We start from the raw sequence: 24,761 nt of genomic DNA on the forward strand, positions 1-24,761 counted from the left end.
ATGGAAGGTTAAAAATAAATAAAAATTGAGGAACAAGAATAGAAACCACATATGGTGTGTACACAAGACTCCTGGCTAAAACCACAGCTAGAATTTGTTCTTGCAAGTATTTACACTAACACATAGAGATGTTAGTAGTAGAGGAATGTGGTAACATTTATTTGAAAAGAATTGAAATCCAGAATGGTATATATTAATGATTAATAAGAAGCAGTGACTGTGGAGGTGTTTTTTCTGGAGATCAATGAATCAGGGAGATATATTATTATAACCCATGTGAGAGATTTAGTAGAAAAACCCTAAGGATAAAAAAAAGGAAATGACAGTCAAAACATTGTGGTATTGCGGTTTAAATGCAAATAGCACCATTTGGGAAAATAAAAGAACAAATGACAATGTTAAAGAAAAAATGTTAAATTAGAGAGCATTAGTGTGCTTCAGTAACAGGTGAGGAATTAATAATAATGTAATTGATAGATACAATATGCAATTGACTTAACATTAGTTTCAGAACATTAAGCGAGAAAATGTGTATGGGACGTCTAAAGAAACCGTTTCAATTTTAGTGATTTACTTAATTCGTGCAAAAAGTTAAAACATATTTAGAAATAGTAACAGAAATGCTTTCCATGTAGGTCTTTATAAACTCAACAAACTGGGAAGGATTTAAACAATTGAAAGAAATATGATTAAAAAGTTTGCTCTTATTTGAAAATATACAGGTGTAAGGATTACACACTTCGTCAACCTAGAATTCTTCTTCTTCTTTCGGCTTCTCCTATTAGGGGTCGCCACAGCGTATCATCTATCTCCATGAACACCCCCCCTGTCCTGTACATGTGTCTCTTTCACCCCAACTAACTGCATGTCTTCACTCAACACATCCATAAAACTCCTCCTTGGCCTTCCTCTTTTGCTCCTTCCTGGTGGCTCCATCCTCAGCATTCTTCTATTAATATACCCCATGTCCCTCCTCTGCACATATCCACCCATCTCAATCTCGCGTCCCTCACCTTGTCTTCACCTCTCCAGGCTCTTCACCTCTCCAGGCTCAATATCATCCGCAAACATTATAGTCCACAGAGAATCCTGTCTGACCTCGTCCTTCAACCTGTCCATCACCACTGCAAACAGGAAATGGCTCAGAGCCGATCCTTGATGCAGTGAAACCTCCACCTTGAACCAGTCTGTCATTCCTACAGCACACTTCTTTGCTGTCACACCAGAATTATTATAAAAACATTATACTGGCAGCGAGGAAAACTTGGTAAACCAGATATTATTGACTTTTCCCAGATTTGTCGCCATCAGGTGAAAAAAACAACCGTTTGAAAATTATCAACTTGCCATAGACATCCAAGGTGACACAAGGAAAAAGATAATGATCCTACATTACTTTGGAGATGAAGTTCAAGATAGATTTGACACATTATCTGACATGCCTCAAGTCAAAGATTGTGTTACTGCTCTTAACAAACTCAACAAATATTTTTTTACCAAAGATGAACATTGCATATGAGACGTACACTTTCAGAGAGGCTACTAAAAAAATCACTTGACACTTATTATACTAGACTGAGACGATTAGGTGCAACCTGCAAATTCACTGACATCAACACAGAGGTCAAGAATATGATTATTCAAACATGTACATCAAGTAAAGGATGACAAACCTAAAAAAAACATATATTTTTAGTAATGTTTAGAAATGATATAAATTTGAACGTTTTTTTATCACCTCTACCTATTTCACCTAAATCACATTAAAATAATGTTAAGTATTGTCACAATCTCCTCAGAGCTTTTCTCTGTATTGTATTTACACATGTTATAAAGGTAGTAAACAGAAAGAGACTCCAAAGTGCTTTTACTGTTTCACCCTCCTGTTATCATGAGGACACTATATGGAGAAAACACGGGTGAAAAGGTTTGAAATGTCGTTATTTCCACATTTTAGTAGACAATTTCCTAGTTATCTGCTAATCATTAAGAATGTTCAGTTTCTCCACAGGTGTTTATCTCTGAGGTAAACCAGTTCACTCTCCAAACTTACCTTCTTTATATCGTGCCTGTAACTTTATTTACCACAAATCTTTCAGAAGTATACATTAAATAAAAACAACAGTAAAATGTGATTAATTTAAAACAAAAGATAATTTCTTACAGTGACAGAGAGGTCAGGTGCTCCAGGTCAGGTCAGGTTATCCAGGTTAAGTCAGGTTATCCAGGTCAGGTCAGGTCAGGTTATCCAGGTCAGGCCAGGTCAGGTTATCCAGGTCAGGTCAGGTCAGGTTATCCAGGTTAAGTCAGGTTATCCAGGTCAGTTCAGGTCAGGTTATCCAGGTCAGGCCAGGTCAGGTCAGGTCAGGTCAGGTTATCCAGGTCAGGCCAGGTCAGGTCAGGTCAGGTCAGGTTATCCAGGTTAGGTCAGGTCAGGTCTGATGACCGTTTCTTCAGAATGACAAGGCGGGAGCACAGGAGCCAATGAGAGACTCTGTGAGCTTCACAATCAAATTTGTGCATCTTACACAAATGATGCCCAAATAAACCAGATAAAACCCATGTGGGGTCATGTTGGCTGGGAGGTGTTTCCTGTCTGAAGGACTTCGCTGCTCCTCTCTGTTTCTTTTGTATTTTGTGTTTGTGTAAGTTGGTGGTGATGCTGCAGTAGTGAAAATCCTTCTCATATAGCTGGTAGTTTAAAACGTGTCAGTTCCTGCTGTAAAAGAATTCCACATGATGATTCCTCTGCCTTTCTGCAGAACATCTCTCATCTCTAACTCACTGCAGTATACGACAGAAGTCGAAGAGTCACGTGATGACAACACGCGCAGAGGAGCGAACAAGAAACAATGTAGTGAACGAAGAAGAGAGAAACTTTAACTAAACTCATCAGACTTGTATCGATTAATATTGATCTTTCCACATCCAATGCACATTTTCTACATATCTGAGTGTTTTCCGTGTGAAAGAGGAAGGAAACACTGAAAGGAAACAATAACCTTAAACCGAAAGTAAACTCTAACCGCAAACCGGAAGTAAACAATAACAGCAAACCGGATGTAAACGATAACCGCACGCTAAAAGGAAAAGCTGGAAGGAGACTCTAACCGCAAACTGAAGAATTTTCTGACAGGAAACTGCGGATGCCAAACATCGTTCAACGTACATCACGTGACCTTTTGATTCTCTCACTGAGGAACGACTCAGTTTGTGGACTGATAAAACAGCGTTTCTGCCTGGATAGAAAAAATGCGTGAATAAGGGGCGTAGCCATCATTTCAAAAGTGGGGGGATGAAATGTCTAGTGTTACCTGTTTTTGTGTAATTGACAGGTTTTAACTTTATTCATTTTTTTTTGCTTTATATGCGTTATGATTATATATGATTATAAAACAGAAAGAACGAAAGAAAGAACGAAATACAACAGCTTGCCACTGGGACAGTACCCATCTTTGTACCTTATTTACCCCAAAAATGTATAGTTGTACATCAAGGTACACATTGGTACTCTAAGGTAGTAATGTGTACCTTTTTGAGTATAAAGTACAAGATGTCCTTATAATGGTACTAAGAGTATATTGTTTAAATATTTCACATTGTATTGTGTGTATGTACAGTACATGACACACAGTAATGGAGAACTTGCACATTCAAATAATACTTCATTTAGTTCTCTTCTACAGTCCATGTTTCAGGAATAAAACAAATCATTCAAAACCAACAATTGAAAGAAAATATATATTGAACTCAACTGACAAACATGTCAAGACCCGATATCAATTACACAGTGAGATGAAATACACATTTAGTGTCACTTCATTTTAAGCTTCCTGTCTGATTTGTTTAAAAGTAGTAGCTTTTAACACAGTGTTAAAGCGAACATATACAGTGAGGAAAATAAGTATTTGAACACGCTGCTATTTTGCAAGTTCTCCCACTTAGAAATCATGGAGGGGTCTGAAATTGTCATCGTAGGTGCATGTCCACTGTGAGAGACATAATCTAAAAAAAAAAATCCAGAAATCACAATGTATGATTTTTAACTATTTATTTGTATGATACAGCTGCAAATAAGTATTTGAACACCTGAGAAAGTCAATGTTAATATTTGGTACAGGAGCCTTTGTTTGCAATTACAGAGGTCAAATGTTTCCTGTAGTTTTTCACCAGGTTTGCACACACTGCAGGAGGGCTTTTGGCCCACTCCTCCACACAGATCTTCTCTAGATCAGTCAGGTTTCTGGCCTGTCGCTGAGAAACACGGAGTTTGAGCTCCCTCCAAAGATTCTCTATTGGGTTTAGGTCTGGAGACTGGCTAGGCCACGCCAGAACCTTGATATGCTTCTTACAGAGACACTCCTTGGTTATCCTGGCTGTGTGCTTCGGGTCATTGTCATGTTGGAAGACCCAGCCTCGACCCATCTTCAATGCTCTAACTGAGGGAAGGAGGTTGTTCCCCAAAATCTCACAATACATGGCCCCGGTCATCCTCTCCTTAATACAGTGCAGTCGCCCTGTTCCATGTGCAAAAAAACACCCCCAAAGCATGATGCTACCGCCCCCATGCTTCACAGTAGGGATGGTGTTCTTGGGATGGTACTCATCATTCTTCTTCCTCCAAACACGTTTAGTGGAATTATGACCCAAAAGTTCTATTTTGGCCTTGTGGAGGTGTACAATTTTGTCTCTAGTATCTTTGGACAGCTCTTTGGTCTTGGCCATGTTAGTAGTTGGATTCTTACTGAATGTATGGGGTGGACAGGTGTCTTTATGCAGCTAACGACCTCAAACAGGTGCATCTAATTTAGGATAATAAATGTAGTGGAGGTGGACATTTTAAAGGCAGACTAACAGGTCTTTGAGGGTCAGAATTCTAGCTGATAGACAGGTGTTCAAATACTTATTTGCAGCTGTATCATACAAATAAATAGTTTAAAAATCATATATTGTGATTTCTGGATAAATACATAAATATTCACATTATAGATCGGGTTATTCAGTGTGTTTAGCGGATGAATTCTCTGTTTCTACATGAGTTATTTTGTGAATAAGAATATACGCATTTTTTTGTTTTGCTCTTCTAATCCTACACTCTGGTGCATTACCGCCACCTACAGTATATAACATTAACAACAATAACATTATTATTGTTATTCCAAATAAAGGAATTTGAGCTCCTCTATGAAACGAGTTTAATGTTCTCCATATTCACTCTAGTGATGCCCAACCATCTCTGTCTTATATCCTTACAGCTTATATTAGAAGCTGATCTTCCACTTATATTTAATGTGTTTAATAATCTGCCTTTGTTTGTGTTTGTAGCAGGAAATCTGTAAAAACTCCACACGAGTCATCATGATCCTCCTTTCTATTTCCATCTTCTGGCTCTCTGTCTGTGTGGGTGAGTGACCTGGTTCAAGTCCAACAACACACAAGTGTCCTCACATTCATTACAATATGCTACAATTTTTATAAAATGCTCCAAATCATGTAGATTGTAATGTTTCCTCCCACAGACTTCATCAGTGCAGATAATAACATTACTGTAGAAGCTCATGTGGGTTCCACAGCTCTCCTGCCATGTACCCTGAGTAAAGTCTTCACCCAAACATCAGTTATTCGGTGGCGTACTGATAATGAGGTTGTGTTTGAGCGAAGCTTTAATGATACACATGAGGGTCCAGGATATGAAGGACGTGTCGACGTTCCTGGGGATGAGCTGCGTAAAGGAAACTGTTCTCTGGTGTTGAAGGAGGTCAGAATCACTGATCACGGTTTCTACAAATCCTTCATGGTCATACATGTGGAGGCTACTAATGCTAAGAAAACAGAAATCAGCAAGGTTCAACTTGATGGTGAGTATATAAATATAAAAGTCGTAGTGAATCAGATAAGAGTTAGAAATAATGAACACATTTGAGGACAGATAAAGAAAAATAAAAGACAAATATAGACATTACACTTATTATATTACATCTGTTCTTCTGTCTATATCTGTCATACACATCTATAATTTCTGTCTAATTCGTGCATGTATTTTGTGGTGACGGACAAACCCACACACATAGAAAGGCAAGTGCTCTGAACACAACTGTCATATGTGTGGATAAAGAACCCAGATCAACTCTCAAACAAATTCAAGCTAATATGCAGGTACAACAGTGTCAGCTCGCACTATCCGTCTCCATCTGAATGAAAAAGGACGCTATGGTAGGAGACCCAGGAGGACACCAATTATGTGACAAAACCACAATCCTTCTGGGAGAATGAACTGTGGAAAGATGACAAAAGTAGAGCTTTTTGGTAAAGGACATCATAGCACTGTTTACAGAAAAAGAAACAAGGCCTTCAAAGAAAAGACCACAGCCCCTACAGTCAAACATTGTGGAGGTTCAAAGTTGTTTTATTGTTGCTTTGCTGCTTCTGGCACTGGATGCTTTGACTGTGTGAATGGTATCATGAAATCCATTGATTACCAAAGAATTTTGAGGGCAATGTAGTGGCCAGTATCAGAAAGCTGCATCTCCACCAGAGGTCATGGGTCTTCCAGCAGGACAATGAACCAAAACACACTTCAAAAAGCACTCAGAAATAGTTACAAACTATCTGAGTCCAGATCTGAATCCCATAGAACACCTGTGAAGAGAGTTCAAAACAGCAGTGGGATCTAAATGACCTGGAGCAGTTTGCAATAGAAGAGTGGTCCAAAATTCCAGTAGAGAGGTGTACGAAACTCATTCATGGTTACGGGAAGCGATTGATTTCAGTTATTTTTCCCAAAGGGGAGCAAACAGATATTGAGTTAAGGGTGGCAATAGTTTTGTCCAGTGCATTTGTTGGGTTCTGTGTGGAATTGTATGAGATTTGTCTTTTATTCTCTGTTTTCTTGTGTCATTCCAAAGCAAACGAAAAAATACATACAAATAAAATAAACATAAGTACCAAAACATTTGCAACTGCAACAATTATCTGAGAGAAGGGGTTGCATTTTCTGACTGAATTGCAAGGGTGCCAATATTTTTTTTCATGACTGTATGTAAGGGTGGTGCAGGACATGTATGAGGACAGTGTGACAGCAGTGAAGTGTGCAGTAGGAAGGACAGACTGGTTCAAGGTGGAGGTTGGACTGCATCAAGGATCGGCTCTGAGCCATTTCCTGTTTGCAGTGGTGATGGACAGGTTGAAGGACGAGGTCAGACAGGATTCTCTGTGGACTATAATGTTTGCGGATGATATTTGATTTGTGGTGAGAGTAGTGAGCAGGTGGAGAAGAGCCTGGAGAGGTGGAGGTACACGCTGGAGAGAAGGGAAATGAAAATCAGTAGGAGTAAGACAGAGTACATGTGTGTGAATGAGAGGGAGGGCAGTGAAGGGGTGCGGTTGCAGGGAGAAGAGGTGGAGAAGGTGGAGGAGTTCAGGTACCTGGGGTCAACAGTGCAAAGTAATGGAGAGTGTGTTAGAGAAGTGAAGAAAAGAGTGCAGGCAGGGTGGAGTGGGTGGAGAAGAGTGATAGCAGGAGTGATTTGTGATAGAAGAGTATCTATGAGAGTGAAAGGGAAAGTTTATAGGACTGTGGTGAGACCTGAGATGTTGTATGGATTAGAGACAGTGGCATTGAGTAAAAGACAGGAGGTGGAGCTGGAGGTAGCAGAGCTGAAGATGTTGAGGTTTTCATCGAGGAGGAGGAGGTTTATGTATGTGGTGAGGGAAGACATGCAGGTAGTTGGTGTGAAAGAGGCAGATGTAGAGGACAGGGGGGTATGGAGACGGATGATCAGCTGTGGTGACCCCTAATGGGAGAAGCCGAAAAAAGAAGAAGAAGAAGAAGACTTTACTCCATTCTAACTCTTTATTTAAAATAATTAAAAAATAGTTTTTGATTGTTCTGGATTTTGTTCCTTGGGGTTTGTTTGCACTTTCTGTAAGAAATGATCTGCACTTGTAGCTGCTCCTGCCGTGTTCCATGACAAATCTACACGAGGTTTTACTCTACAGAGTGTTACATGATATCAGATGCTGCTATCTGAGTATTTTTACTGCTAGAACTGAGTGAACACCAGGAACAGTATCAGTGTGGGGTTTTGTTGAACAGATTGAACATTTACTGATTCTAACATTCGAATGAGTTTATTTACCACATTATTGTACTTCATCTGAGTTTTTACATGAAAGTCAAGAAGCTGAAATATTCCCAGGGTTTTATTTGTGTCCATTATTTATTACAGTTTAATGTGTGTGTGTGTGTGTGTGTGTGTGTGTGTGTGTGTGTGTGTGTAAAATAAATAAAAATAAATTCTACTTATACACTTTTTGTTTCTACAGTCTACAGTCAGAGTGTATCAGCTCAGGTGGGATCCACAGCAGTGCTGCCATGTGACTGGAGACATCTGTCCATCCAAACACCTCATGTTGAGTGGAGTATTGGTCGTGAGATTGTGTTTGAGCGACTGGGTAAAGAGTCATTTCAGGGTAAAGGATATGAGGGACGTGTGGACGTTCCTGAGGAGGAGCTGCTTAAAGGAAACTGTTCCCTGGTGTTGAAGAACGTCAGTGTTACTGATGAAACTCTGTACAGCAGCTACATTGTTGTGAAGAACATCAACAAATTGGTGCAGAATGTTAAACTCTCAGTCAGTGGTAAGTGGATTAGAACACTATATTGCCAAAAGTATTGGGACACCTGAACTTTCCTGCTTTGTGTGGTTCTTTTCCAAATTGTTACCACAAAGCTGGAGGCACTACCTATATAAGCTATAAGCCGCTTCTTTTTTCCCACGTTTTGAATCCCGCGGCTTAAACAACGAAGCGGCTAATTTATGGATTTTTCCTGGGTTTTTCCCGGTTTCACAAACTTCAAGCCAAAAAACTGAGCGACATAACATTAGACCAATTAAATTTCCGAACGGAAACGAAAAAACGCACCTCACCTGTGTGATAAACTCCCGAGAGAAATACAGTGGTACCTTGAGCTACGAGTTTAATTCGTTCTGTGGACGAGCTCGTATCTCAATTTGCTCGCACATCAAATCAGTTTTCCATATTGAAAATACTTAAAATGGCATTAATCCGTTTCAACCCTCAAAATGACCCCGTTTTTATGTTTCATGTTATTAAATTGGAAAATACATTTCTAAATCACAAATCTTGTATAAAAACATAATAGAAAGAGAATGTAAAGATATAATAAGGTTTTATTCAGTGTATTTTCCTTGGAGATGAGACGACTTGAGCTAACGAAAACGCTGGTGGGGTGTGTGTGTGTGTGTGTGTGTGTGTGTGTGTGTGTGTGTGTGTGTGTGTGTGTGTGTGTGGAGGGGGGGTAGAGGCGATAAGCGGAGGTGAAGGGAAAACTCGTTTTTTTACCATCACTCCTGTACACTACGTATCCCTAAACTTTAAAATTTAGCTTTTTTAATTTTCTTTTAATTCTTTGCTTATCTTAATTTTTGTCACAATCTTCGCTTTCTGGCTTCTCTCTGCCATCTAGCAGCGGCGTCTCGAGCTTGTACCTCAATTTTTGGACCGATTGACCACTCGTACCTCGGAAAACTCGTACATTAATGCACTTGTAGGTCAAGTTACCACTGTAGTTGTAAAAGGAAGGAGGAAGACAGTGAACAATGACTTCTTGGTCTGCTATTGTTTAGATACAAGCCGTTGTAACGCGTTGAGTCTGGGTGAAGGGAGAGCTCGCTAACTCCAGTTGCAACAGAAATCATATAAACACAGACAGGTTTCCAAAACTCGTGCTTTTTTATTTTTCTAGGCAACAGTGTTATGGGTTAGTCAAAAAAACTTAGAAATCAGCATCAGAAAATAAAAAGCACATAATCTTTGGTCCCCACACAGTAATACCGGAAGTATGCAGTGCCGGTCTTTTCCCAAAATACCGATATGCTCCTAATAGAAGCGCAACATATTTCACCCGTTACACCGTGTGTAACATGTCTTTCGCTAAAGCCTGTGTAAAGTACGTTAGTGTAGACACGGCTTATTTATGTTAAAAATACAAATATTTGTCAAATTCAGTGGGTGCGGCTTATATAATTGTGCACTTTATAGTCCGGAAATTACGGTAAATTGTACAGGACGTCTTAAGATCTAATAAAATGTTGTATTCACTTGAATTTGGAAACCCAAACCTGTTCCAGCATTTCAATGCCCCTGTGTACAAAGTGAGCTCCTAGAAGATCTGGTTTACATGCTTTGGAGAGGAAGATCTTGAGTGGCCTGCTATAGAGCTCTGATCTCATTCCTACTGAACAGCTTTTGGATGAATGTGAATGCTGACTGCACCTCAGGTCTCCTCACCTACACCAGTACCTGCCTTTCATAATACCCTTGTGGCTGATAAACACAAATATCGAGTCATCAGATTCTGTTTTTTAGAGCACACACTCACTGACTTCCCCGTACTAGATAAAGTGTGTTCCCTTTATTATACAGAGGAAGTTTTTCACTTAAGAAGTGTAAAGTGACATTCAGTCCTTCTCTAAGAGCCTCATGAAATGATCGAGTTTTAGGATTAAGAACAATTTCAGTAATTTATAATAAATGTGAAATCGTTTAGGGATTAAGGGACACTGTATGGAAAAATGCCAAAGCAAACAGCAGAAGTGCTTTAAACACATGCAGGAGACTGAAGAAAATCCCTCACTAGCACATTAGACACTGCTGCCCCCATCCGGTTAAAAAAGGTTAGAGAACAAGCACCTGCACCTTGGTATAATAGTCATATGCATGCCCTCAAGAGAACAGCCCGTAATCTGGAGAGAAAATGGAGGAAAACTAAATTGGAGGTATTTAGAATTGCGTATAAAGACAGTATGCTCAGCTACAGACAGGCGCTAAAAGCTGCTAGAGCTGAACACCTGAGCAAACTCATAGAAAATAACAAAAACAATCCCAGGGTCCTTTTCAGTACTCTAGCTAAACTAACTACAAATCAGGGATCTGAAAATTGTGTTCCATCACAGTTTAGTAGTGAGAAATTTATTAATTTCTTCACTGAAAAAATAGATAACATTAGAAAAACAAGTTCAACCTCTGAGACCATCTCCTGACACAGTGTTACCTTCAACTCCACAACTCCACTATTTTACATGTATAGGACAGGAAGAGTTGTATGATGTTATTATCAAAGCCAGATCAACTCCTCACTATCTTTAGGTCACGTCCCTAAATCCCTCAAGTTAGCAGTTATTAAGCCCCTCATTAAAAAACCTAATCTGGACCCAAACACGTTATCGAATTACAGACCCATTTCAAATCTGCCATTTATGTCTAAGATTTTAGAAAAGATTGTCGCTGCCCAGTTCTGTTCCCACTTGCAAGAGAACAATATCTTTGAAGAGTTTCAGTCAGGTTTTAGGCCCCATCATAGCACAGAAACTGCTCTAGTTAAAATCACTAATGACCTGTTTTTAGCTTTAGAGCAAGGTTTTATCTCGCTGTTAGTTTACTAGATCTTAGCGCTGCATTCGACACTATAGATCATGATCTTCTCCTACATCGCTTACAGAATTACATTTGCATTCAGGGACAGGCATTAAGCTGGTTTAAATCCTACCTGTCTGATCGTTACCATTTCGTAGATTTAAATGGAGATCTATCCAGGCTAATGCTAGTGAACTATGGCGTGCCACAAGGTTCAGTTCTAGGACCCCTGCTCTTCACAATATACATGCTTCACTTAGGAAATATTATTAGAAGGCATGGAATTAGCTTCCATTGTTATGCTGATGACACCCAACTATATATCTCATCTAAACCAGGCGATACAGCTCAATTAACCCGGATAACTGAGTGTGTTAAGGAAATAAGAGATTGGATGACCCATAACTTTCTACTTTTAAATTCTGATAAGACGGAGATTTTGCTCATCGGCCCAAAAACTAGTATACAGAAGCTCCAGCATCTCAACCTGCATTTAGACGGATGTTCTGTAACCACTAGTTCAACAGTAAAAGACCTGGGAGTTATTTTAGAGCAACTTATCTTTTAAAAATCACATCAATCAAGTTACAAAAACAGCCTTCTTTCACCTTAGAAATATTTCTAAGATAAGAAATATATTATCTATATCTGATGCAGAGAAGCTCGTCCATGCGTTCATGACCTCCAGAATAGACTACTGTAATGCGTTACTAGGTGGATGTCCTGCATCATTAATAAACAAGCTTCAGTTCGTTCAGAATGCGGCAGTCAGAGTTCTTACTAGATCAAGAAAATATGATCACATAACCCCGATCTTATCGTCCCTACATTGGCTTCCGGTTAAGTTTCGAATAGACTACACACTACTGCTACTCACTTATAAAGCACTAAATGGTTTGGCTCCTATGTATCTCTCCAGTCTTCTAACACGCTACAATCCGTCACGCTCCCTGAGATCTCAAAACTCTGGACTTTTAGTAGTTCCTAGAATAGCAAAGTCCACTAAAGGTGGTAGAGCATTTTCACATTTAGCTCCTAAACTCTGGAATAGTCTTCCTGACAGTGTTCGGGGCTCAGACACACTCACCCAGTTTAAGTGCAGATTAAAAACTTATCTTTTTAGCAAAGCCTACACATAACACACATCACACACATCACATCATAACCTTGTGCTCCAGAACATCTGATCACATGCACATTATCAACTTGTGCTGTTAATATCATGAACAGCAGCTACGCTAATTCCTCTCCACTGCTTCTCTTTCTCTCCCCATCCCGAGGCTGCCTGAGGTATGGCCAGCTCCAGTCACGTCCCACCTCATGAAGATTATGGACTTTAAAGAAGTAGATGCCGAACTCGCAAACATCCTGAACCATCTAAAGACGTGCCAGTGCCAATTGGATCCCACTACATGTGTGGAGTTTGACATTGGACTTGAAGTGTTTAAAGGCTCTGTCATGGAGAAGCTGATGCTGGATCTGTGATGATCACAAATGTTGAGCTCAGTAGCTCCTACTTTTATACCAAAGACTGTAGAAAGAACATCACTTATAATCTTATACTCCAGTGCTCATGTTAGTTCTCACTCTCCAGTGTTCTGTATTGTTGAAAGATTTATTATCAGACTCTTGATGTCACCCAAATGAGGATGGGTTCCCCTTTTGAGTCTGGTTCCTCTCAAGGTTTCTTCCTCATTACATCTAAGGGAGTTTTTCCTTGCCACTGTCGCCTCGGCTGCTCATTAGGGATAAATACACACCATTCACCTTCACTGTTGATTTCTGTAAAGCTGCTTTGAGACAATGTCTGTTGTGAAAAACGCTAATCAAATAAGATTGACTTGACTTGACCTCATCAGATCAACACACACTGAAGAATGTTTGCATGTGATTGACACGTGTTCATGTTCCAGTGAAATCTGTCAGTTTGACAATTACATGATAGGAGTCTTATGAGCTTCATTATTTTATTAGATTTACTGATCAATTATTGCTGCTGTACAGTCATTTGTGGTGCTGATGCACAAGGAAAAATGTGAACTAAATCCTGACTCAGCAATAATATTAACTGTGAGAATGAGTTTTATTCCACACTGAGACCAATGGAGACGAGAAGTAGATCCATCAGAATTAAAATGCAGGACAGGACTGGGAGAAACTCTGCACTTTTATTTATAAGAATTTTGACACTTCTGCAGTTATGAAGTAAAATATTTAGAAGAAAAGTATAAAATGTAAAATACCTTTATTTCTTTTCCCTCAACAGAAAAATCTGAAGAGAGGAAAGATGATCTATCAGCTCCCTCAGGTGAGTAAATCTCATATTTATTTGTTGTATTAATAATTAATATATTATTTATTAACCTTCTAAATCTCCATTTATCTCAGTTTTATTGTCAGATTAAAGATTTATCACATTTCTACCCAGACTTTATTTTAATATTTTATTAAATAACATTTAGAATAAAATATTTGTGTCTCCAGATGAAGCTGATGGAATGAACCTGCTGCTCATCATCACTGTTTGCATCATGTGTTCAGTTCTTCTCATATTTATTGCAATTTTAATATGGAGGAAATATCAGTGTAATTTCACAATCTGCAGAGACTCCAGTGATCTCAGGAGCTCCAGCTCACAGAATAATAGAAATGAGAAAGATCGCAGTGAGTCTCCTTTAAATCAACAAGCGAACAAATGTGAGGTGCAGGAGAACATTTCTGATTGATGCGCACATGAAGCTGTACGTACGTGATGCTGAAACACCACAATATCTGCACTTGAGAAAGACTCCGTATTTATCAAGAGAAGTTAAATTACAGCTACTAGCAGGTGAAAGCTTTATTATTTTCATACATAAATAAGATTAATCTCCACTCATCACCACATAATGACTCAATGAGATTTATGTAGATTTATGAGAATTTTAATGTATTATCAGCCTGCAACATTGGAAAAAAAGTGAAGGGAGTCTGAATATGTTCTAACAGCACTATATATAAATATTAGGGATGTGCATCAGTACAATACCTAAAACATTCATATGAACACTACAATACCTTAAAGATCCATAAGAACACTAAAATACATAAGAAAAAGCATATAAACACTACAATACATTAAAGATTTATATAAACACTAGAATACATTAAAGATCCATAAGAACACTACAATACATTAAAAATAAATATGAATCAGCTACTGATGCGATTCGATTCATCCCATTAAGATGCCTTTTCACATGCACGTCTTTATAGTTTTACTGTTGTGTCTGCAGGAAGATGCAGCTCTACCTCTGCCATGTTAATCTGTATTCTATGTGACTCTCACGACATGCCTTGGTCTCCGTAGTGTCATGATACGTCATATTCATGTAGCAGCAGCTGTGCCCAGAGAATGCGCTCGAAAAACTGTTTAGTAAGGAGAAATAAATCTACACATTAAATATCAGTCACAAATTATTGGTCACGTTCTTCTTCTTTCGGCTGCTCCCATTAGGGGTCACCACATTGGACCATCTGTCTCCATACCCCCTGTCCTCTACATCTGCCTCTTTCACACCAACTACCTGCATGTCTTCCCTCACCAAATCCATAAACCTTCTCCTTGGTATTCCTCTTTTCCTCCTTCCTGGTGTCTCCATCCTCAGCATTCTCCTACTGATATACCCCATGTCCCTCCTCTGCACATGTCCAAACCATCTCAATCACACCTCCCTCAGCTTGTCTCCAAAACATGCGCTGTCTCTCTAATAAACTCATTTCTAATCTTGTCCATCGTCGTCACTTCCAACGAAAACCTCAACATCTTCAGCTCTGCTATCTCCAGATCCACCTCCTGTCTTTTACTCAATGCCACTGTCTCTAAACCATACAACATCTCAGGTCTCACCACAGTCCTATAAACTTTCCCTTTCACTCTCACAGATACTCTTCTATCACAAATCACTCCTCACTCTTCTCCACCCACTCCACCCTGCCTGCACTCTTTTTTCACCTCTCTAACACACTCTCCATTACTTTGCACTGTTGACCCCAGTTACCTGAACTCCTCCACCTTCACCACCTCTTCTTCCTGCAACCGCACCACTCCACTCCCTCTCATTCACACACATGTACTCTGTCTTACTTCTACTGACTTTCTTTCCTCTTCTTTCCAGCGTGTACCTCCACCTCTCCAGGCTCTTATTCACCTGCTGCCTACTTTAACCACAAATCACAATATTATCTGCAAATATCAGTCCACAGAGTCTCCTGTCTGACCTCGTCCGTCAACCTTTCCATCACCACTGCAAACAGGAAAGGGCTTAGAGCCCATCCCTGATGCAGTCCAACCTTCACCTTAAACCAGGCTGTCGTTCCTACTGCACACTTCACTGTTGTCACACTGTCCTCATACATGTCCTGCACCACCCTCACATACTTCTCTGCCACACCAGACTTCCTCATACAATACCACAACTCCTCTCTCTCCACCCTGTCATATGCTTTCTCTAAATTTACAAACACACCCACATCTCCCTTATTCTTAAAGATCGGTACCAGCACACTCCTTCTCCATTCCTCAGGCATCCTCTCACCTTCCAAAATCTTGTTAAACAGTCTGGTTAAAAACCCCACTGCATCTCTCCTAAACATCTCTATGCTTCTAATGGTATGTCATCTGGTCCAACTGACTTTCCACTCTTCATCCTCTTAATCGCTGCTCTTAATTCCTCCTTACTAATCCTATCTACATCCTGCTTCACCAACTCCACATCATCCATCCTTCTCTCTCTCTCTCTCTCTCTCTCTCTCTCTCTCTCTCTCTCTCTCTCTCTCTCATTTTCCTCATTCTTCAGTTCCTCTAAATACTCCCTCCACCTTCTCAACACACTCTCCTCACTAGTCAACACATTTCCATCTCCATCCTTTATTGCTCTAACTTGCAGCACATCTTTCCCAGCTCGGTTCCTCTGCCTGGCCAATCGGTATTAATCCTTTTCTCCTTCCTTAGTGTCCAACTTCTCCTACAGCTCCTCATCTGCCTTTTACTTGGCCTCCACCACGTCCCTCTTCACCTGCTGTTCCATCTCCTTGTTGTCCTGCCTACTTTTCTCATCTCTCTTTTGATCCCAATTCTGTTTTGCCAACCTCTATCTCCTTCTGTTCTCATGCACGTCTTCATTCCACCACCACGTCTCTTTGTCTTCCTTTCTATTTCCAGATGTCACACCAAGCACCTTTCTTGCTGTTTCTCTTATTACTTCTTCACTAGTTGCCCAATTATCCAGCACCTCTTCACCACCACCGAGCTCCTGTCTGACCTCTTCACTGAACCTCACACTGCAGTCTTCCTCCTTCTGTTTCCACCATCTTATTCTTCTTTTAGTCCTCACTCTTCTTCGCTTTTTCTTCACCTTCAAAACCATCCTACAGACCACCATCCAATGCTGTCTAGCTACACTGTCCCCTGCCAACACCTTTCAGTCTCCAATCTCCTCCAGGTTGCATCTCCTACATAGAACATAGTCCACCTTCTCCTTTTCCTGCTGTCTCTGTAGATGTCTTCCTCCTCTCCTTCTCCTCCTTCAGCCAACAGTAGCACACTTTCCACCGGTACCCTGTTGGCTAACAATACCTGTGGCGGTCGTTGGTAACCAGGGCTTAGACCGATCCAGTATGAAATTTTGATTTCTGATCTGCATATTTGATTTATCCGGGCTTGGGATCGGCACGAAGTGTGCACTGGCTTGTGCAATCCTATCAAAAATCCAATCAAATCAAATTTTATTTGTCACATACACATACATACATACAGGGTACCACATGCAGTGAAATGCTTATTACGGCGGTCCGGCATGAGGGAGAAAAATAATACAAAGAAAAAGAAGGCAGATAAATAAAGTATAAAACTATATAAAATAAAATAAGAATATTTAAGTATATAAAGATATATGTGATAGACAGAGGTGGGAAGTAACGGAGTACAAATACTTCGTCACTGTACTTAAGTAGATTTTTCTCGTATCAGTACTTTACTCCACTATTTATTTTTCAGACAACTTTTTACTTTTACTCATTACATTTTTACACAAATATCTGTACTTTTTACTTCTTACATTTTCAAAACCGGCTCGTTACTTTACTTTTAATCCATTGATTTGGTGAAATATCAAATTTTAATTTTCACTGTGCGCCGATTTCAGCCGAACAACCGATTTTCTGTTACTGCGCGTCTTTTTCAATCCGCTATAGAGTCCTATAAAGTCCTGACTCTCACTCGTAAATCCCGGGGGGGGCGGAGGGGACATGCCCCCCCCCCACCCCCCACATACCAAGGGTTGTGCCACCCCCCAAAAAACATTATCTAAAAATATTGCATGTATATCTATGTATACCTAAATTATTGTGTAAGTAGAAAAAAAACCCGCAAAACTGCATTTAGAAACAGTCCCCCCCTCCCCTTCCTCACAGTGGTTTGACCCACTGCCTGCTTTCCCAGTTCATCTCACCTACTCTACACACACGAGTCAGGTGTGTGTCTGCGACTCAATTAATGTTCAACTCCATTAACTAGGGGATTTTATTCACTTTAAATAAAGCGATTCTCTTTAATGTAGTTGATGCAGACTCATTCATAAATTAGTTCTGGCAAAAATGCTGATTAGCGATGTAATTTTCCATGAATCTGCTCTATTAGTGATTAAAATATGACTTATCTAGTGAACGTTAGCTTGTTTACAATAGCTTGTAGCATAGTGCACTGACACTAACACACCAAAGCCGTTTCCCATGCAGTGTTTTATTTGGGACGACTTGGTATAATGTTAATTTAACATTAACACACAATTAGTATATTGTTTATCTGTGCATTTAGTAAAATGATCACTGTGCTACGTCTGAACTGACCACACTGTATTTTTAAAATCAATTTCTAATCAAGATCTATCTATCTGTCGTCCGTCCGTCCGTCCGTCTATCTATCTATCTATCTATCTATCTATCTATCTATCTATCTATCTATCTATCTATCTATCTATCTATCTATCTATCTATCTATCTATCTATCTATCTATCTAATATTAATATGATGTGAGGTCCAGTTAACAGCTAAAACAGGTAGAAGTAATAACTACTTTTTACTGAAGTACATGTCAGAGCCAAGACTTCTTCACTTTCACCTCTGGCTGGGTTTATTGGTCACTTTCTAAATAATACAAATCTAACGCATCTACTAATAGTTATATAAATGTAACTGTTTTCACACTTTTACCTCCAGATCTTATTTAACGACCTGCTACATCATTTAGAACCTAAAATTTTAATCCCTTCATGCAATTATATATTTTTTAGCGATGCAAACTTTAATTCCGATGCGCGTCGCTGAATCTTACCATCCCTAATATATACAAATATATATTACCCTAACAATAGACTGAATCATACTGTAAAACTCCACACATTCTATTACAGTATTATTTAATTACTTCTACAGTGACTAACTGCTGATTATTTATTCATATTTTAATATGTATTCAATACTCTTATAATTCAATGTTTAAAGCTTATGTTGCATGTTTAAATGCAATGTTTAAAGCCCTGTGAAGGACTGGGAATATTTAAAGTAGAGTTACTTTAATAAAATGCATCTATTCTGTTATCTACCTGTAAAAGCCACATGGTGAAGCTTATAAAAATACAATTATTTGTCAAATCAAATGTTGTTTGCACATTTTACTGCTTGATTGTGTTTGTTTTGTTTAAAATCTTTAGTTTTTTTATATTTGATTACAAATAAATGACTTTGTATCCAATTAAACTCATTAAACAGTGCAGTGAAATCGTCACTAGGTTTGAATGTAACCCTAGTTCCCTGAGGCGTTACAAATGTCCTGGATTGACACTCCAGCAGACCAGGCTGTAGAGATCGCCATGCCCCAGGCATTATGGCATCCATAATCCATCTACTGAGCGTCTGCTTATTAGCCGGAAAACCTATCCTGTGAGGGCCATAGCAAACAAACAGCTGCTCCGACTTACTCTACAGACTCGATTTTGCTTTGCCTGGTCAGGGGCTAGGAAAGCAGGAGGACAGAATGCCTGCAAAACGACAGGTCACGAGGGAGCCACAGGCATCTTAGGCACATTCCCCAGTTTGGGGTAAAGTATAGCACTGGCCATGCCAGGGGCAAACTCCAGGAGAGACGGGGCCACCGAAAGAGCCTGTAGGTCCCCGACCCTCTTAAGGGAGGAGATTTCTAGGAGAAAGGCAGTCTTAACCGACAAATACCTAAGGGCCACCTTGGCCAAGGACTCGGGGTTGGGGGAGATCTCATATAGAGCCGCCAGCACAACGGCCAAGTCCCACACAGGCACTCTGGGTCGTGTCCCGGGCCTTATCCTCCACGTGCCGGGTAGGAAACGTTTTATGAGCGGGTGTTTCCCCAGCAACTGCACCGCTGGCAGGGTACTATAAGCCACGATAGCGGACACGTAAACCTTCAGGGTTGATGGAGCCAACCCTGTGGCAAACTGTTCCTGCAGGAACTCCAGAACGGAACCAACCAGGCAGTTTACTGGGTCTAACTGGTAGTGCTCACACCACGTGGCGAACAGATGCCATTTAGTGGCATACAACCTCCTCGTGGAGGGAGCTCTGGAATGGAGAATGGTCTCTACTACCTTAGTAGAGGGACCAGCTGCTTGGAAACTTCCATAACTCTGGGCGGCGGTCACCCAGAGTTCCCCCTGCCTGTGAGAGAAGATACCTCCGGGGAGGACTTTCCCAAGGAGGTCAAGTCAAGTCAAGTTTATTTCTATAGCGCTTTTAACAACGGTGCTTTGGCTTCACGCCTCCTGGCCGTGCCAGGCTGGGGCTGCGGCCACTGAGCAGCCACGTGAGATCGGCGGGGACAGTACCGCTGAAATGCCACTGACTGCGAAACCTGTCGACTACCACCCCTACCATGTCCTTGAACAGGCCCGAAGTAACCATCGGGGCATTCAGCAGAAAAACCTTGTCCCCGTCACGAATTTCTGGCAAGGTGAGCCACAGATGCCTTTCTGTGGCTACTAAGGCTGACATGGAGCGACCGAAGGCCCACGCTATTTCCTTGGCGGCTCTAAGGGTTAGGTCAGCAGCGTGATGTAACTCCTTGATGTCGTCAGCCCCAGAGTTAAAGCCCTCGTCCAACTCTTGCAGCAGATTTGCCTGGTATGCCTGCAACACACCCATAGTGTGGAGACAGCCCGTGGCTTGACCTGCTGCTGCGTAAGCCCTGCCTACTGAGGCCGAAGTGGCTCTCAACAGCCTCGTATTCAACACCAGGGCCTTCAGCAATGCACACCTGGGGAGAGATAGCCAGCTAGCATCTCTTCAACCCTGGGCATCTCTGGGTAGAGGCTGTGCCCTGGGACGCAGGAAACTCTTATCCAGCTTGCTGGGAACACGATGCTTCCATTTCTCGTCGGGCCAAGCTATCTGTAGCTTAGCAAGAGCATGCTCCACTACCAAACAAACAACACAAAGCTCATGTGGATGGACACACATGAGAAAGTTTGTTTGCTTTTTAGCCATGCTGCACAGATTCACACACAAAGCGCTTACCTGAACAACAGAAGCCGATGTCGCTCCCATCGCTCTCCCATTTTGTAGCTTCCTGGTTTGCCGTCGCACGCCAATGATGTCACGACTGCCTATTGGCCAGATATTACATGTGATTCAGAGCGTGAACAACGCAAAGTGTCCCCAAAGCATTTTCGACTCAGCTCAAGTCTCTGAAAGCGAAATGCTAGATGCTGCATAAGCGGAAAGTTTACTTCTAGCTGCATGTGGTCCTAGTAAAAGTACTTCCGTCTTATCTGAGTTAAGCAGAAGGTATCAAGCAGCCACTGTCTATTGTCCTTTACACATTCTTCAACATTTTCAAGCTGATCTCTCACATCTGGCTTTGCTGAAATATACAGCTGTGTATCATCAGCATAGCAATGGAAGCTAAAAGCTGTTCAGCTAACCTGGAGTGTTCAGCTAACCTGGAGTTGTTCAGCTAACCTGAAGTTTCTTATGGTTAAATGTAAACCGTTTTATCTACTGCGGGAGTTCACTTCCACCATTATTACTGCTGCTTACATTCCCCCCGATGGTGATGCTAAGCTCGCTATGAAAGAACTTTATGCGGCCAGACTGTTCACCCGGAAGCTGCGTTTATTGTTGCGGGAGATTTTAATCACTCAAACTTAAAGGCAGTGCTTCCAAAGTTTCATCAGCATGTTTCATGTTACACGAGAGGGAACAAAACTTTAGACCATGTATGCACAAACATGGCTGGAGCTTACGTTGCGACCCCCCTCCCCCACCTGGGACAGTCAGATCACCTTTCTTTGTTCTTCACCCCCAAATATGCACCCCTCATCAACCGGGTAAAGCCATCAGTGAGAACCATCAAGGTGTGGCCTGCAGAGGCAGATTTCACACTTCAGGAAAGGTTTTCACACACAGACTGGAGTACATTTGCTTCTCAAGCCACCAGTGACACTCTCACAGACATCGATTGCTACACCTCCTCTGTACTGGATTACATCAGTTCAACCATAGACAGTGTTACTACCCAGAAACAAATCATAACATACCCAAATCAGAAGCCATGGATGAACAAGGAGGTGCGCCTCCTGCCTTCAGGTCGGGTGACGCTCAGGCCTACAGCAAATCCAGAGCTAACCTGAAGAGGGGCATCAAAGCATGTGGCAAGGCATCCAGGCCATCAGTAATTACAAATCCTCCCACACCACCCACGCTGCCACTGATGTCCTCTTCTTGAATGAGCTTAATGACTTTTATGCCACCAAGCTCAAACTCTCAGCTGATCACTCTCCAATCAAACTCTCCTCCACAGCTGGACCAGACAACATCCCTGGACGCGTACTCAGGGCATGTGCTGTGCAGCTCGCTGGGGTCTTTACCGACATCTTCAACCTGTCTCTTGCCCAAGCAGCTGTTCCCACTTGCTTTAAATGCACCTCCATTGAGCCAGTGCCAAAACACTCCAACCCAACGTGCCTGAACGACTACCGCCCTGTAGCACTGACACCCATTGTCATGAAGTGCTTTGAGCGGCTGGTTCTGGCTCTCTGCCAACCACATTAGACTCTCACCAGTTTGCCTACCGAAGCAATAGAAGCACAGAAGATGCAGTTTCCATTGCACTGCACTCTGTGCTCACACACCTGGACAATAAGAACACTTACGCACGTATGCTGTTTGTTGACTTCAGCTCAGCATTTAATACCATCATTCCATCCAAGTTAATATCCAAACTTGTAGATCTGGGCATTAACACCTCCACCTGCAACTGGATCTTGGACTTTCTGACCAACAGACCCCAGCAGGTTCGATCTGGCTCTATCTGCTCCAACACCATCACGCTCAACACTGGTGTACCACAGGGCTGTGTGCTGAGCCCCTTCCTCTACTCCCTCTTCACCTCCGACTGCAGGCCTGTGAATGGATCTAACTCCATCATCAAGTTTGCAGATGACACTACCGTGATCGGTCATCACGAACAACTCATCAACAATGATGAGACTGCCTACAGGGAGCAAATCCAGCACCTAGCCACACGGTGCAACAACCTGCTTCTTAACACCTCCAAGACAAAGGAGCTCATTGTTGACTTCAGGAAGGAGACAAGAGGCACACACGACATCACCCACATCAATGGGATGGCCGTTGAACGCGTCTCCAGTTTCAAGTTCCTGGGGATCCACATCTCGGCGGACCTGTCCTGGACCACCAACACCTCCAGCCTCGTCAAGAAGGCTCACAAGCGCCTCTTTTTCCTGAGGACACTTAAGAAAAATCAGCTCTCCTTGGATATCTTGGTGAACTTCTACCGCTGCGCAGTAGAAAGCATCCTGACCAGCTGTGTCACAGTCTGATATGGGAGCTGCTCTATTGCAGAGCGCAAGGCACTGCAGCGGGTGGTGAAAGATGCGCTGGGTCAGACTGTGACACAGCTGGTCAGGATGCTTTCTACTGCGCACAGCATTCTTAAGGACCCGTCTCATCCCACCCATAGACTGTTTACTCTTCTGCCCTCCAGCAGGCGTTTCAGGTGCCTCCAGACCAGGACCAGCAGACTAAAGAACAGCTTTTTTCCAAGAGCTGTCTCTTAACTAAACATTTCCCCCACACTTCATACTTCATTATTTCGCTAATGGACACTTGCTCATTTCTCACCTCACACTCTTTAATTGCACTAATTGACTGTTTACACAAAACTATGCTCATTTGCACACCTACTCTTTTTTACACAAAAACTGTTACACAAAACTGTGACTGTTACAAAAAAAAGTGCTCATATATATATATATATATATATATATATATATATATATATATATATATATATAATATGTATATTCATAGTACATATGCATCTGTAAATTACTGTTTATAATCCTATATTCAATTCTATTTAACTTATGTCATGTAACACTATATATCCTGCACTTGCTGTTATTGCACTCTGGTTAGACCCAACTGCATTTCGTTGCCTTGTACTTGTGCATGTGTAATGACAATAAAGTTGAATCTAATCTAATCTTATACTGTGTTTATGTATAATTTCACCCTGAGGCAGCAGATATAAAGAGAAAAGCAGTGGGCCTAAGACAGATCCTTGTGGAACACCGAACTTTACCCCTCAGAATGTGGAGAACTCAACATTTACATCAACAAACTGATCCCGATCAGTCAGATAAGACCTGAGCCAGGAGACAGCTGTTCTCTTTATTCCAACAGCATTCTCCAGTCCAGCAAGCAGGAGGTTATGATCAATGGTGTGAAAAGCTGCACTGAGGTCGAGCAAGACAAGTAAGAAAACAAAACCCTGATCAGAGGCCAATAAGAGGAAAAAGCACTGTTCCAGAAAAACATAGACAGGAGGTGGAAAATGCAGGGGGAAAAAAATCATAATTTAAGATTATTTAGGAGGAAAAATGAGATAGAAAACTGTAAAGTTAGAAAACTGTTAAATTTAAAGACATTACTGCAGAGGAGTTTAATGTACTGTGTTTACTTTTGTAATTGTATTTCTAAGATAAGAAAATTTGATGTTATGTTATGCAGGAAAATAGTTGCCTGGTACCTCTAGTTTGGACTATTGTTGTCTGGATGTTCTGGAACTTTAATAAATGAGTCCAGAATGCAGCAGCAAGTGTCTTTATGAGGACTAGAAGATACGACCACATCACCGCTGTCTGCTGCTGAATCTGCCTCCACATGGACAGTCATAAGTACTTGAGATTGTTATGAAGGTTGAACTCAAGAATCATGAAGATGGATT

General features: G+C 41.1%; 3 protein-coding genes and 2 long non-coding RNA genes across 11 annotated transcripts in view; 3 read left to right on the forward strand and 2 right to left on the reverse strand.

Annotated features, from left to right (window-relative positions):
* LOC310728923 (craniofacial development protein 2-like) overlaps nucleotides 1-24,761 on the reverse strand; it is a 288,545-nt gene that overhangs the window by 154,855 nt on the left and 108,929 nt on the right. The window lies entirely within an intron of this gene.
* The window catches only part of LOC310728988, a 412,338-nt gene that overhangs the window by 118,267 nt on the left and 269,310 nt on the right, over nucleotides 1-24,761 (forward strand). The gene's annotated exons all lie outside the window — the stretch shown is intronic.
* LOC310728943 (uncharacterized protein) overlaps nucleotides 1-24,761 on the reverse strand; it is a 105,683-nt gene that overhangs the window by 21,852 nt on the left and 59,070 nt on the right. The window lies entirely within an intron of this gene.
* On the forward strand, nucleotides 2,190-2,486 carry LOC310729304. 2 transcript variants are annotated; one of them, XR_014534545.1, is made up of 3 exons: nucleotides 2,190-2,214; nucleotides 2,253-2,300; nucleotides 2,354-2,486. It is a non-coding gene; the product is annotated as an uncharacterized lncRNA (long non-coding RNA). The 2 variants fall into 2 exon arrangements; XR_014534546.1 differs by having other exon boundaries at nucleotides 2,277-2,300.
* LOC310728933 (uncharacterized protein) overlaps nucleotides 2,562-24,761 on the forward strand; it is a 71,427-nt gene continuing 49,227 nt past the window's right edge. The window contains exons 1-6 of one of the 3 annotated variants that reach the window (XM_083546815.1): nucleotides 2,566-3,197; nucleotides 5,324-5,404; nucleotides 5,520-5,862; nucleotides 8,333-8,640; nucleotides 13,706-13,747; nucleotides 13,924-14,437. In XM_083546815.1, coding sequence (XP_083402941.1) covers nucleotides 5,359-5,404; nucleotides 5,520-5,862; nucleotides 8,333-8,640; nucleotides 13,706-13,747; nucleotides 13,924-14,165 — 981 coding nt within the window. In that variant the 5' untranslated portion in view covers nucleotides 2,566-3,197; nucleotides 5,324-5,358 and the 3' untranslated portion in view covers nucleotides 14,166-14,437. Of the gene's footprint in view, nucleotides 3,198-5,323; nucleotides 5,405-5,519; nucleotides 5,863-8,325; nucleotides 8,641-13,705; nucleotides 13,748-13,923; nucleotides 14,438-24,761 lie in introns of those variants that run through there. The other 2 variants (XM_083546814.1, XM_083546816.1) reach the window with 2 other exon arrangements.

The sequence above is a fragment of the Silurus aristotelis genome, assembly GCF_946808225.1.
Source record: "Silurus aristotelis genome assembly, chromosome: 7".
NCBI lineage: Eukaryota > Metazoa > Chordata > Actinopteri > Siluriformes > Siluridae > Silurus > Silurus aristotelis.